Source organism: Rhopalosiphum maidis, chromosome 3 (genome assembly GCF_003676215.2).
Source record: "Rhopalosiphum maidis isolate BTI-1 chromosome 3, ASM367621v3, whole genome shotgun sequence".
In the NCBI taxonomy this organism is placed as follows: domain Eukaryota; kingdom Metazoa; phylum Arthropoda; class Insecta; order Hemiptera; family Aphididae; genus Rhopalosiphum; species Rhopalosiphum maidis.
The window spans coordinates 18,713,022-18,729,967 of record NC_040879.1 but is presented as its reverse complement, the minus strand read 5'-3'; the positions used below and the strand labels follow the sequence as shown (position 1 = coordinate 18,729,967).

The following is a 16,946-nucleotide window of genomic DNA, read 5'->3' as shown; positions in this document are numbered from 1 at the left end:
AAAATATTTCAAAATACTCAAAAATCTATGATTAATATATGACGTTTATTTTAATTAAAATCCAATTTAACTTAAATTAAGTCTTAAAAAATAATCATAAAAGCCGACTATTTTCGTAGATTTAAGAGTTTTTTCTGTAAGGTAAGTTTTGTACAAAAATCGTGTCGACTCCAACATCTTTTAACAACATTTAGTCGAAACGATCAAAATAAGGAAAGAATAAAGATACCACTTCTGTCGTTTTATAAAATGTATCGCTTATAACGAAATCAGTCAGAAAAGAATATTGCTTTTTTAAAAATGACTACATTAACTTCTGACTTAAGGTCCTTTGCAACTTCTCATTAAAGAACTTATCAAATTGTGGTTTTACTCTAAAAGTAAATAGTGTTTATTTAATTATCAATTAATCATGCCAAAATGGCATTTTACCGTTAACGATGATATAATGTAATTAACAGAATAGAATTAAACTCGATTATTTCTATGATCATAATATGCAAGACACTTGATTGTATTAATTATATAGATTTCCCAATATTTCGATTTGTAATTAAATAGATTTTTTTTTTTTACAAATAGTATATAATCACGAAATTACCGGATATGTAAAAATTAAATTAAATACTTCTTTAGTGACCATTGACCATTGATCAAGGATTATATCTAAACAAATTTACCCAACATTATATGTTATTATAATACATCGTTTGATATAATTTATAATAATGTGCATGGGTACCAAAATAATTTTTGCTAGTAAGTTATAATTATTAAATGATTTAAATTAAATGTGCATTTAGCTCGATGTCAGAAAACTTTCGCGAGAAAACAAAGTTTTCGGCGGTATAACGCAATGATATGATCTAAAAACCAAAATATTTCGGAACTAATAACAAATGGATATAGGGCCAATTTTAATAATACTAGGTAATTACTTATTTTTTTTTAAATCGTATTTGTTGTTATATTAATACAACTTATAAAGGTATACCTAATTAATTTCACGCCTAATAAATAGTAATAAATAATAATAGTAACTAAATTGTTTTTATTTATTTAGCGCACACGACCATGTATTTCAGTATTTTACTTCACAGCGCGAGATAATGATATAAATGTCGATGTTAGTTGAAATTAATATTTTTATTAAAACATAAATACTGAGGAGAGGAGAGAATATCACGTGTTCGAATTATAGATAATACATTTATTTATACGATTTTTCCGGAAATATTATTACGCCAACACTTTATTGCCATCATATTATTATCATAAATTAAGTATTAAATTTATCAAGTAATATTGTATGTTCAATCTATGATATTATAAAAAAATATTATTATTATATCTTTTCGTAGTACAACACTAAATAAATAACAATTATTTTTACGGATATACTATAGAGGTCGTTAAAAATTGCGCGCGTTATCGACTTTATCGATTTTAGTGAACTGCCTCCGATAGCTGATTATGTGGTTAATTTTTATTCCGTCTCGATATAATAATTGATTCGAGGTATGAAGAATATAATATGTATAATATGAAATTAATCGATGATAAGCCATGGAAATTAAAATATATTCAATTCGTGTAATATATTAAACGATAGCATTGAACACGTATTCGATGTAGTTCGATAATAGACAATTGCTTTTATATTTTAGTATATTATCTAATATCTATAGTTTCACACCTATTTTCAGTTTACTTTTACATTATTTAACTATGATTATTGATATTTCATTTGAAACTTTCAATATTTACTACAAGAAATCAACATTGTATTATATATTATAATCAAATAGGTATTTTTTTTATTCAAATAAAATATATTATTTGAAGTTAAAGAAATAAAAAATAAACTTAATTGCACCTAAAAACACGAATGCTTGACAGCGTGACAAAATATAGTTTTTACAATTTTTATGAAAATAAAATACTGTAAATCTGTATATCACTATTGATCAGCTAAAATAATCATTAAATAAATATATATTAGATTGCTTATTAAATACTATTATAATTTAGGTATTGAATATTATAGGTAATACACTTTTGACAAGTATGCGAGAAGTAACGAAATTATATTAAAAAGTATACCTCAATATTTTTAAATGAATAACTTTTGTGCAACTATGGTTTGAGTATAATATTATTATTATTTATTTACTTTAGTTTTTCCCATTATAATATTTAAATAATAAAAATAATAATTTTTATATTTGACTTTATTAAGGTAGAGTGTTAAAATGTATAGGTAGGTGTATAAAATGGTTATACATTTTTAAACGCTTCAATAATTTCATTATAAGTACCGTTGAAAATCAAATGTAAATCCAACTCGTGTTGTCAAATTAAAGTGTCATTAGCGTTCGACTTGTGTGGTAAAACGTTTAGGATAATTTAATTCCATCTATAGAAATATTTAATGATGTTAGTACTCGTTGGACGTATTATTATAATGTTTACTTCATATTTTCCCACTCGAAACGAAAACGTACAAAATGAAATATATACATTTAAATTCATTATATAAAAATGAAATTTAAAAAATGGAAAAATGAAAATGTTTGCTAGTTATATTATTATAAAACGTTAACGTAGTGTACATCACGAGATAGGACTTTAAAATTGTATTCAATCGTTACTATATTGATGTCGATAAAAAGTAAATAATATGTTCCGATAAATTCAAATTAAATTTATTTAAATACTTTGAACGTCTTAAAGTTTTGAAAATGAAACCACAGGAACTGGTGATACCGCTAGGATGAGTATACTTGGATAGATTGCATACCTAATTAGTAGTTTTTGTTTGTTGCAAACGTTGAGGCCATGTTTATACACGTAAAATGTGTTCGCGTCATACTACACGGGGCCCCTTACGTTTGATTTGGCTCATTAGTGTTTCATAGGTAAACTAATAATAAATAATTATTATCAGTGCAAAGTTATACGCTAAACGTTTAGGTAACGTTCTGTATATATTATGCAGTCGCGCAATACAGTAGTATTGTATATAATAGAACTAATAAGGTGTTCAACTGTCCGATGTTATATTATTATAATATGCAATTACGTAAATGTTATTTACTGACCTGCCCGTTTTCGTGATGATCATCTCGGTGCCGAGCTCGTTGAACTTGTCCCACAGATCTTTGGTTTCCAACCGGCAGCTGACGTGCTGCAGCTCTTCCGAGTTGCACCGTTCCTCGAGCACCGGATTTGCCACCGCGGTGGTCGCCACGACCGGCGGCGGCGGGCTGGACGTAGACGACGATATTACTATCTCGTCGGCCGGCGAATCGCGGGACGATCGGATCGTGTCGCTGCTGAGACGCCGTTTCCTCAGCGGTTTTCCGTCTACAAAAGCCGGCACGATAAATGAAACAAACAAAAAGAAAAACATTTTCATTTTCACAGGCTAGGCATGCCTCTATACACACATATATTTTTCATTATATCAGTGCCCTGGGGCCAGACCAACCAACCTCTACTCCGCCCCCTTCCCCGACTCATCATCAGCACCACCATTAACGAAAAAATAGGTGTAACAAAAAATATCGATTTAACTGTAGCTTTAACAAAAAACAAATCTTATATGGATCCGATTGTATTTCAAGAAAATATTATAACATATACTGATAATTAGTTAGTATACTATACAGATGTTCAATTAATTGTTATTGATGACTAACCCTGCATAGAATAATAAAATAGTTTAGGGTTTAAAATAAGAATTCCCAAATTTACCAATTTTAAACTTTGGGTGAACACTTTAGCATTTAACGAAGAAAAAATTATGGGATTCTAGGTTATTCTTTTTATTGATAAAATTAGTTATATTATAAAACCATTGTTCAATCAACGTTCAAATTTAGTCAAAAAGCGCTATTGAAAATTGAAATACTTAAACTAACTAAATTATTAATCACCTATCCTGTTACGTCGTAATGTATATATATATATATACATTAATTCTATCGATTAAACGAACAAAAAGTTATTTACGAAATTCAATAAACCGATGAGTAGATACTTCAAAACCAACAACTAGCTGTTCTTTATGGCTCAATATATACTTAAAATCATAACTCATAATAAACTTTTATGAAATCAGTGTAAAGGTAAACGTAACGTCCCAAGAAATAGTAACTTGCCAATTTATCGGGTATTTCAAAATGAGATTTTATTTTTCAAAACCCATTTTTATTATTATTATAAAACATTTTTATACAAATAAATAACGATTATTATACTTAATATACATGATATTGACAGTAGATATAAAATACTATGAGTTTTATAGAGACTTAAATTTATTATACATTAACGAACGTGTTGGCCATTGGTTAATTTTTTTTTTTTCATCAAATTGTTCAACACGTTTTCGTCAAAAATGTTAATTTACTATATACCTAGTACTATATATATATATATACATGCAATAAACGTAGATAGAATAATGCAATGCACACTGTATATATTATAATAGCATGTGGTTCGCACTTGTATATTATTAATTTATGTTTCAAACAATGGGTAGGTGGGTTATGTGAGAGGTATGTATAAATTTAAATAAAACCCATACAACATGTACAAATTACTGTATTACTATTTTCTCTCTCGAGGTGTTTACTATTTTTATTGATCGTCATATATTAATCTTCGCGTTATCTACACCATTGACGGGCGACAGTAACAACAAACGATTATGAAAGTGAATCGATAGAATATTATAAATTATAATATTGTGTACGAGCGGGCTAAGTATACATGCACTGCAATCTACGAGTAGTCTAAAGTCTATACAAATATCATAAAAATCGTCATAACCGTGATTAAATAGGTAATACGTGCCTATTATATATTATGTATAATCGTCGTGACACATTGTAAACAAACCGATCAGTGAAATCATCGTCGTGTCAACTTTATACCATAACGACAAATAATCGTTTAATTCCTGCAACAGTCGACTATTGTACTGCATAGGAAGTAGATAGGTATATAACGCCGTGTTTTAACTATGTGAGTTGTGTAATTTGTATATCGTATACATACACACACACACATATATATATATATATATATATAGAGAGAGAGAGAGAATAATTTATATCAAAACACACTTAAACGTGTCATGTCTAACACGAATCGATATTGAAACGTTTTATCTACGATTGTTGTTTACGAGCGGACGGTGGCAATATTATAATAATATTGCACCTACTGTGTTATCGGCGTTGGCGGAGTCGTCGAACGTGTGTATAACTATATCGACCGTCGAACTATTTGTTATGGCCGGAACAGAACTCGGGTGCGCAAACACGATAAGAAAAACGAAAATCGAACTTTCCCACGCTCGATCTCCTCGAACGCACGGCGTGCGTACAAGGATCAAGGACACACGTTAATAATAATGTACAATATTTCGACATGGAAATAAATAATACAAGACGAGACACACACCGTTTGTGCGCGAGTACATGTCGTATGATATTTTATATTATATTATTATCGTCTGACGCGTGTCATCCTCACCTTCGTCGTCGTCAGTGGCGGCGGCGGCAACGGTCTGATGGTGTCGGCGGCGGTGGTGATTGTGATGGTGGTGCACGTGGTGACGGCGCTGGTCCCGGTCGTCGCCGTCGTCCGGCGGCGACGGCGTGGACAACGAGGACGACGACGACTGTTCGTCGGCGACGGCGGCGGCCGTAACGGTGGCCGCGGCGGGCTGCTTTCCCGCGATCGCGGCAGCCGCTGCTACGGCGGCGGCCGCGGCCACTGCGCCCTGGTCGCGCCGCGCCAGTATGGCGGCCACCGAAAAGTCCGTGGCGCACGGCCGCAGAGTAAAGTTCTGTTCCATCGCCGGCACCATATACCTACGCGCCGGACGCCGAAACGCAATGTCTGCAACGGACCTTTCGCCTCCTCTTACCCGGTCTGCTATACCGCGGTCGCGGTATAGTCGCACGCGCGAATGCCGAACCGATAGCGCAGTGAACGGTTTGAATACGACGGCGACGATGGCAATGTATAATAATATCGAACGGGTTTATCGCGTGTACAACGATCGAAAGTCGCGGCGATATGTACGATAATGGAGTTATCGTCCGCGGAAAAATAACGACGACACTATATTATTGGCTCGGTCGTGTCGGTATTATAATACGGCAGATTGCTATATTATCATATACATTATTGATATTTTGTTTTCGTCAATGTTTACAATAATAGTCATTGTTCCGACATCGTGTCCGCGATATCACACAGACGACATTATTACAACATGTATAATGTGTATATATATATATATATAATTATATTGACGTACGAGACGTATACTGACTTTCGACACAGACGTCTACTGGCACGGCAAATTATTACAATATTATAATTTTAAAAAATCGCTGGTACCACAATAATATTGCAGCATTGCAGTGTAGTGATGTGTGTGTGTGCGCGCGCGGAATCTCGTGAAACGCGTGTTGTTATGTGCGACCGACGGACGATAAAAACGGACGCACACGCGCCGCGGGTGACAATCGACGAACCGGCGACCGGTCTCGTGTATGAGTGAGCCGGCCGTCGCCGTCGTCGCAGTCGCAGTCGCAATCGTCGTCGTCGTCGTCGGCGGCGGCGGCGGCGTGCGTCGTACGTTACGCTCGGTGCGTGTTCGTAAATGCGCTCCGATGCTTCTGTGTGTGTGTGTCCGCAGTTGTATGTGTGTAATTGTCTATGTGCTCTTGTGTGTGTGTGTGTGTGTGTGTGTGGTTCCCCACTCCGCCGTCGGTCGGCACAATGGGTTTTTCTGTTACGCCCCGGACCACTCCTCCGAGGACCGGAGACCGCGGTGAATGGGCGGCGCGAAAACTCCACCACGTCCACCTCCTCCTCGTCCACCTCCACGTCCTCCTCCTCCTCGTCCTCCTACTCCTCACCCGCCACCACCGCCGGGACACTCGCCACCACCGCCCGCCAATTTCGACGTCGTCATCCGCGGCACCCGCAGACCGTTCGACACTATAGCACACCGCGCGCGCCGCCACAGCCGCCCACCGACAGTAATAACATCGATCAAACGATTATCAAACCGCAATGAAAGCGATTATATTACTATTATTACTATTATTATTATTATTATTATTATTATTATTATTATTATTGTGTGTACCGCGCGTACACGAAGACGCGTATAGTAGTGGCGATAAAAAAATAACACGTCGCCGTCACTAAACACACTACCGTTTAATGGATAGGTATACGCGCCGCGCGTATATATTATAAAGTATTTTACAGGCGCTTTTCTTGGGCGCCGGCTGTGTCTATGTATACGGTATATACATGTCACACACGATACGGCTTATTATTACTCCCCGTGAGTCGTCACAACCTTACCTACCTCGAAACGTATGTGTATGCCATCGTGAAAATGATTTTAAAAATTCAAAACGGATATACGAGTATATACGTAATATATGTAATATAGTCTAAAATAATTTATAATCTACATGCTCTCTGAGTGCTATATAAGAATATTTTTTTAAAAATGGACGATAGATCTAATGAAATACTCTAATTCCCAGCTTAGCAGCCTTTTTACTGTCATAGGTACCTATTAATTATATTATACTGTAGTTCGAAGAGGCATCCTAAACGGGCGAGACTCTTTTCGGCCAAAAGCCCAATATTTATACTTTATGTTGGGTACAACTTACATGTATAGAAGAAATATTAAAAATATAAGTCGCTTGTATGAATAAAAATACATAAGTACCTAAATAATAATTGTTGTCGTTTATTATTTTATCGGTGACCGTCGAATTTGATTGTGACGGCTGCAGTTTATAGATAGATGTATACAAATACTTATATATTTGTCTTTTCTAACTTTAATATTATACATAACATTAAGTTTCTAAACGTGAAAAACACATGTAGTTCATGATTATAGACTGTAGTAACCATTGTAGGTACTATTTCAATATAATAATTATTAATAACAAAAATTATATTCCCATAATATTATTTGTATTGTATATAGACATTACATATTTTTTATAAATTTATACTTTTAATACTTTTTGTAAGCATAACATAAAGTAAATATTAAATGTTTTGGTTTGGCCTAAGAAAAAGTTCTACAATAGTTTTTCATATAAATTTAAAGTTCCAATATTAAATACTTTCAACTGTATAATATAACGATCATATAGTTGCATACACTGCAGATGTAGTTTTAATATTTTATGAAACTTTATAATATTATATAGTTCATGTTATTTATCATATGAATATATATATATATATATATGAAACGGTATCAACTAATAGGTACCTAAAAAAATGTGCCATAAAATGATATCTCATTTAAATTAAATTTATTAAGCTTATCGTTTCTGCGTATATTATCATATTTAAATAATTATTAGGTACTTAAATTTGAATCTAGCATCTAAACAATATTTATTATTCTAAGAAGAATAACTATTCTCATCACTTCAGTTTTTACGTTTCTGTTATCAGTTCTATCAAGTATTTATATATACATATTTAACGACGCAATTGAAAACAGTTCTAAAAATCATATTAAATTTTTTAATGTTTTGTGTATAATACTCATACATATTATTATGCCATAATAATTGGCATAATATAAACAGCTATAATAATTATTATAATTACAGCTTATTGGTTTCTATGAATATATACCTCTATTTATTTAGTCTATTTTTTAATATTTTCATATTATTATAGATTAAATATTATTGTATGTATCATCTTCCAGAATCAATATACTTACCATGTTAATTTATCCACTTAATATACGCTTCATAATATTTGAGGAACAGCAATGTATCGATAATAGTGAATTATAAACATGATGTAATGGCCCACGGTACTTAATTGGTTTATTAGTTCATTAAAATAAAGTTATTTTTTTCAAATATTATATAACTATATGCACATTATATACACTACTAATATAAGTAAAATATATATTATTTAGTTTATATCATTATATAATAAATATGCACCTAATTAAATGGCCAATACGTACATTTCCTAATAATAATAGCTATAGGTATATTGGATCTAATAACATTTGAGTTCATATATAACACTCACGTAGTACACACATAGATATAACGAGATACAATTATACTGTATAATAGCGTGACAAAAAGTTTAGTAAACATTGATAGGTGTGTATGTATGTGTAACGTTTATACTTAATTAAACAGTACACATATGAAGACAATAACACAGGTATCTGGTACATTTTAATAATATATAATACAAGTTGATAATTACTATCTAAAATATACTTAAGTTTTAATAATATGAATTACCTATTAAATATTAAATATCATGTAAGTAAATAATGAGAAAGAAATAACAGCTAAATAAAAATCGTTTTTTAAATCCACACATGCAACTACTATGGTTTCTTATATTTCATGATATTAAAATAAATAATTTTAAGAAGGAAGAAGAGCTATATTTATTTATTTTTTGTTCTTGTTAATTACTCACTAAAATAATAATTATTGTATTACTATAACAACATAATGTTATAGCCAAGGAAGCTTTAATGTTTTAACAACTTGGGAAATTTATTAGGATACATATATTAACAAAAAACCCGCGAAAACACGAAAAACAAAAAAAGATTAAAGAAAAACGAATATCATAAAATTATATTAAGTTAGTTTTCGACATGGTTGTTTTTTCTGTAACTCAAAAATAAATAATTTTAAAGACGTATAAGTATTTATTTTAAAAATATGTTACATCTTTGAATCTTTCTTACTTATATAAAAGCAATACCTCCTCAGTGTTAAATTACTAATTACTATCCATTCTCAGAAATATCAATTATTCTTAAACTATTAAAAAAAATTATTTATACGAAACAACATCATATAATTTACGATTAAAATGGCTTTCGCATATAAAAAATACTATTCACAAACCTTAACCCCATAGGTTTTAGGTGACCTAAAAAAAAATATTAAAAATTCTCAATTAATAAATATACACTATAAATAAATGTAATATACACAACTTTTGTAAAGGCCTTCGATTTGATCAATCGCCATTTATTGATTTTACAACTTTATACAAATATGGGCTTCTTGATTCTCTTCTTATATAAAATAATAAATACATATTATTGTAGTATTATCATTTAACAGTGTCTGATCATAATTTATATGTGTACGGTTTTTTTATTTTTTCGACAATATTCTAGGTCATAACTTCAATTATTCGTCGTAAAAGAAATATGCTCTCGTGAATGAATATAATAATATAACAATATTATATTATATATTCTATAAATCACCACTCGAACGAGAATCACTAAACACACAGCCGGCACGCGTTCCCGCTGAGGTCACTCCGCGCATTTATACGATTCAATTTCAATATAACAATGTGTACGTACTTAAACGAGATCGTGGTTTTTTTTTCAGCGGGGGTGGTTCGTTGTTGTACGTCTGGACAGCTCTACACTTGGCCGAGTGATACACGATGTCGTTCCGCGAAAAAGCCAGTCGTCGCAAATCGTAAGCATCGTTATGTGGATACTGCATGATATATTATATGTATATTGTAACGACCCGTGTGTATATAAAGGATACCGTGTTGTCGTCGTAAAATCGCGATGGATAAATATAAACGACCACCATGACACGGGTTAGAGAACAATAATATTCTCGTTACGTGAAAAGGTATATTCGAAACATATTATAATATGCCATTGTACCTATATACGTATTACGCGTATATTATATTATAAAATATTTTATAATAATGCAGCGCGTGTGTCTTCATCAGTCATCGCATGATCATAACCTAGCGAGGAGGGCTGTAGTATTTTTATATTTGTAGTGAATGTATTGTTTTGCCCTCTCCACGAGTTTATGATCTAATTCATGGAATATTACAATATATTACGTTGCATTTATATTTTTAAGCAGCTACAGTAGGTACCTACGATTGAGCTTGAACATAATTTTGTTGTGTGTATTTTTTTATAAAATTAAATAATTACTATTTTGTAATTATATACAAGAGACTCGTATTTATTGATAGGTATCTATTGTACATTTAAGTACACATAAAGTTTTATTCATTCCAAAATGGATAATATTATGAGTTGATATATTTTCACTTATTTTACAATTTTACAAAACGCGTAAAAGACCGTTTGATGGATATTCACTTGTATATGGATTTGTTATTTATATATATATATATATATATAGTATATTTAGGATATAGGATATATAGTGTCACCTCCTCCACTAGTCCACCTACTATATTTTAAAACGCAATAAGTTAAAAATGTATTCAATTAAATTTTTTCCCCTCTCTCAGCTCAAAATATTATTCCAAGTATTATTACTGCTACGTTCTTCAAATTTATAGGCATAAAAGACTTAAAAAAAAAAGTAATTAAATATTTTACTACATTCTTTTCGAGTGCACAGCAACAATAATTTTTTACATTTAATTTAAGATCGAATTTCATTATTTTCATTAGTTAATACTTGTATAATAATAAACATTAAAGATAAATATAAATTTTAAAGTGCGCCAAACATGTATCATTTATATGCAGTTTATACGTAATATCTATTATACAGAAGATGACATAGATTATTCATTTCCTCCAAAATATTTTCACTTTTTTAAAGATATTTTTTTTAGTTAATTTTAATTCATTAAATCATCAAACTAATTAATTAGTTATAAACTTATAACTTATAAGTTTAGATATGGAGTGCACAATCGATATTGCAAAATATTTTAAGTTAAAACGACTTAAAATTATCTAAAAAATCATATTTTAATAAATAGTATTAATTTTTACTATTTAATTAAATTATACTACGACTACTCGTACAAAATAGTATTATGAAAATAATAAATTTATTGCTTAAGTATTGCAAATTATTCGTGATATTGTTTATTATAACCAAGTTTAATAATTTATGTACATATATTATAGATAAAGTTAGATAATAATATATTAATATAATAATAATAAAAACCATATTTATTATCATTATATTATGTGATAATTGTTGTCTGCCGTGTTCATTATTATATACGAACGACTGTACTTATTAAAATAACATATAAAATATAATATAAGCTAGGTAATATAATTTAACCGATATGAATTGATAATTCATCACAAACTGTTAATAACATAATTATTATAAAATTACAACTTTATTCTGTTTAGTAATAATTGTAAGTGTACCTAACTATAATAATTATTATACTACGTTGTATAGGTACTTGTGTTAAATGATTTGTTTTAATGACTAACGGAAATCGTCGGTTGTAAGGTCATGACGATATGCATAATATTAAATTCTATTTTAATTATGTTAATGTTTAATACTCGTAATATAGACTTAGACAATAGATATACAATAAACATAACAAATTTACGACCTTACAATAAACGGTCATGATTTTAGTTTTTTAGTTGAATAACTAATATTTTATATAACTATATATATTATTATATATCCATCACTCAACTTCTGTATTATATATATATATATATATGGTTTTAAAATTATTCATATTAGAGCAAACTTTTACTTTATAATATAGTCAAACGAATTTATGGTATGAATGAGTGGACTGTATGGAGTCTATAGTTTCTAGACACCTTAAATACATTTTATGTTTCTGCATCATAAATACTACTTCAATTCGTACTGAACAATATTGTTCAACGATTAACTAACGTAAATATCACGTTTAATTTATATTTTATCAAAAGCCTTTTTCAAAAGTGAACCATGCACCGAAAATGTCCATTTATTGACTTTCGGACTTGCGATTCTGCAATTTTGTATAACATTGTATTATATTATATTATGTATAGCCAATCTGTTGCGGCGATCGAATAAATATATAATCCACCGATTCGTATTGGTCATATTATTATTTTTTATTAAACATTATATAATATATAAGATATTTATCTCCATACAGCAATAGCCAATAATATAAATGTCATAATAAGATGCCCGCAATTTCGAATTTGACATTTGTTTGGATAAATCGTCTATCCAAACGACATACGCATTAACTTTTATTTGCCATTCGAATTGTTTTTATTTGCAACAGCAGCAAAGCACAATATATAATACAAAAACCATAACATTTGGCTCTCATCAATAACTAGTTTATCCAGTTTGCATAATAACTCTATGTAAATTCGTTTTACCCTATCTTTACGTCGGTCGTTCTACAATTGATTAAAAAAGAGGGGGCAAAGTATGAAATACATAACGTGCATATATACATATATTATTAAAAATATATCATGATGCATGTTCGTTTTGTCCGATCCAAATCGAAATAATCATATCATATCGATCTTAAATACAATAAATTTTACCACGCATGATATTTATTTTCAAATTAAACTGTATTTCTATTATACATTATATATGTCTGTATAAGTTTAGGGTATATGTTTGAGTAATATGAGACTAAATATGCTCGTGTGTATAATAATACAATTGTAAAAAGATTTAAATGGCTATGCATAGTATTATATAATATTACGATATTAAATCAATTATGGTTTTAGAAAATTCCAATCTATATAGTAGCTCAGCCATAATATAGTATTATATGTTCATAACTTTTTCGATCACAACATATTATTTTAAATTACACATAAGAACATAGATATGCATACAAAAAACAATTTCAGATTTAATAAAATGCTCTTTAGATGAAAATATTTTGACATGGAAACAAGTGTGATAAAATGGACCGAACATAATACGAAGAGAATGTGCGTATCATAACCGAAACGTTTTGTAAGTGCTGTTAAAAATTCTGTCAAAAAAAAAAAAACAGTTAAAACACTTTGCTTGATAATAATGTACATAAGATTATGATAATCGTTACAGATAGCTTGTTGTTATACAAAAATGAAACGAATAACATCATAACGATAACCAGATAACTACTATGAATTATTATAGATCCATTATAGAAGTAGAGATAATAAACATGAGTTGTGCGGTCGTCTTATAATGGGTGGTCTAGATGTCATGACAACATGTGAACTTCGGTAGTCGGGATAACCAAAAAACATCCGTTATTACGATAAAACGTTTTGTTCCCTATAGATATCGCTAAGCAAATTAATCATGTATACTTTCACGTTGATTGTAATTTTAAATAATGTGAAATGTGAACTAATTTTAATAATAAAAGTTTGACGAGACCGCGAATGTTACAAAAAATAATATTTTACAAATTACCGTGTTCTCGTGTCTATTTGTCAATAATTTACCTACACATACATGTGTTGATGTATTACGTAACTGTAGCTTATAATAAACGATATTACATTTATATAGTCAAAAAATTCAAAATTATATGTCATGAAATTCCTTTGAACATTTTTTAGTAATACATTATTAGGTAGGTATACACTTTACGGGGTGATTTGCCGGCAAGCATTTTTAATCCCGTCATTTATTATTAAACTATTTATATATTCAAATTATATTTTTGAAATTTTTAAGTATACCCACTTTTTTCTGGTCGATTTTTTCAAATACTTAAATTTTTTATATCATGATATAAATTATATCAATTTTTTAGTATCCTGTAGTGGTACATAACTTTTTAGCCGATTTTTTTATCAAATTTTTTTAATCATGTTGACATATGTATTATTTAAATTAAAATGTATTAACTACATACATACAGTAGTTTTTGATTTATTAATATTTGTGTTTAATGATTTTAATATAGTTCTTAAAATTATTGTACATAAAAATGATAAAATATATGTGATATCTAATCAAGAACTTATTATAAACTTAGAATTTTTTTTACAGATCATAGAAATTGTAATTAATACTAAACAAAATACACTTTATTCTTTCCCACACCAAACCACTTACAAAATCGTAATAATCTAATACCACAGCAATATAAACAAATCAGTGGCGTATCCAGGAGAGGGGCCATAGGGGTCATGTCCCCCCCTCGTCGGCCGTATTTACTATATTTTGTTTTAAAGATTTATATTTATTTGTATACATGAACGCATACTACAATATGTCTTATAAAATTTTACAGTGTATGCCCTCCCCCCTAAAATGGATATGCCATTGAAACAAATAACTATTTGCCTTTTTTTTAATCTTCAAAATCACCTTATTTAAGAAAGCACTTTACTATTTCTGTCATAGTCTCATAGCAGTAATTAAATTATATAGTACGTTGTATTAGGTACATAATACCTATATGTATTACTCATTCTACACATTTATTATTATTTTTTATAATGAAATGATCTATACTCAGTGAATATAGCAGTATAGTGTATTAGTGTATGTATTATAATAATACTTTATAAAGTTAATCAAAGTCAATAAATTAACATCACTCATCTACTCCCCTTCAAATAATCTAACTGCTAAATCAAACTTCTCAAATTTATCAAAATGGTTAATATCTAGCATTTAGAAAGATATATAAACAACAATTTATCAACTATTTTAATTTCAATTCATTTCTGTACGTACATTGTATGTAATCTCCAATATCCAAAATAAAACAAAAATTGAAAATCGGGTAATAAGAATAAGACAACGATAATTCAACAATTTAATTATTCATTTATTCTAATGAAATAATACGAAAATACCTACTTGAAAATCTTAAGGCAAATGGTAATGTACTAATAAATCATTATAATATTTTAGTTTGATGTGACCATTGAAGTAAGTAAGTTGTAGACACTGCAGGTTAATAGTATAATAGCTACGATAATATATTTCAGAATAACTGAATATACGTATTGTACTACTGTTATTATCAATTTTAGGATTTACAATTGGTACAAAGATTGGGGGATAAAAGTCAATGAAGCAATTATTGTAAGTTCACTCTAAGGCAAAAAGTCTGCACATCCGTCTACCATGACGACAATATTTACCTCTCCCATTCGCTCAAAACGTCCGTTACTAAGGTCTACGTCTAGACCGCCGACTAACCTGGACAACTCATACCCATATCAAAAGACTCGCCTAAAATAACCGCTCTCGCATTCTTCGTTATTTACTCATATCACATCACATCAACTTAAAAAACAAACTTCTCTTGTATAAACTCCTGCTCAAACCGGACCTAACCTAACGTGCGTGAAAATGTCCCCCCCCACCACGACCAATTTTTTTGAAAATTATGTACTTATTTTGCAAATTGGTTTTCAGGATTTTCAAATCATTTCCCTGAACGCTATAAGCAAAATAAGACAGGGGTCCAGCTTCACACAGCCCCCCTCATTTTAAGCTTCGAATTTCAAAACGACACCAACATTTTGCAAATAATTTGCAAACATTTGCAAAATAAGTACATAATTTTCAAAAAATATTGTCATGGGGGGGGCAAACTTCACGCACGTCCTAACCTAACCAGATGGGCGTATGGTATTCAACTATGGGGTGCAGCTAACAAAACGTTGCAAAAACCTTCTACAAACACTACATACTCTAAGTCTCACCACCACCATAATCCCTTGATTTCCGAACTATCCACCAACGCTGTGTTCTGGTGACCCCAAAAGGCGACTCAGACGTACCCGGTGTCGAGACCTGCTAAATTAAAACCATTATACTTCACTCCATTTTCTTTGTATTCAATCGCATTCTCTCTTTACGTACTAAAAATAAACTCCTACCCTTAAGTGCCTCCGATAGGTGGCTTCTTATCTCCTGCCATTCGTCTCCATCGCATACGTTAATTGTAAAATAATAATTACACAATATTATTGCGTTTCAAATGATAAACGTAGAAGAAAAAAAGAATTTAGAATAATTGTTACATTGACTGTTGTAATATCAGACCGTCAAACCGTTGGTTGAAAAACC

At 30.4% G+C, this 16,946-nt stretch overlaps 1 protein-coding gene across 1 annotated transcript in view; it reads right to left on the bottom strand.

Annotated features, from left to right (window-relative positions):
- LOC113555790 (T-box transcription factor TBX20-like) overlaps positions 1-6,564 on the bottom strand; it is a 59,490-nt gene extending 52,926 nt beyond the window's left edge. Inside the window, exons 1-2 of the mRNA XM_026960330.1 lie at positions 5,548-6,564; positions 3,102-3,366 (exon numbers count right to left, since the gene is read on the bottom strand). Coding sequence (XP_026816131.1) covers positions 3,102-3,366; positions 5,548-5,884 — 602 coding nt within the window. The 5' untranslated portion in view covers positions 5,885-6,564. The remainder of the gene's footprint in view (positions 1-3,101; positions 3,367-5,547) is intronic.
- Between the last annotated feature and the right edge of the window lie 10,382 nt (positions 6,565-16,946).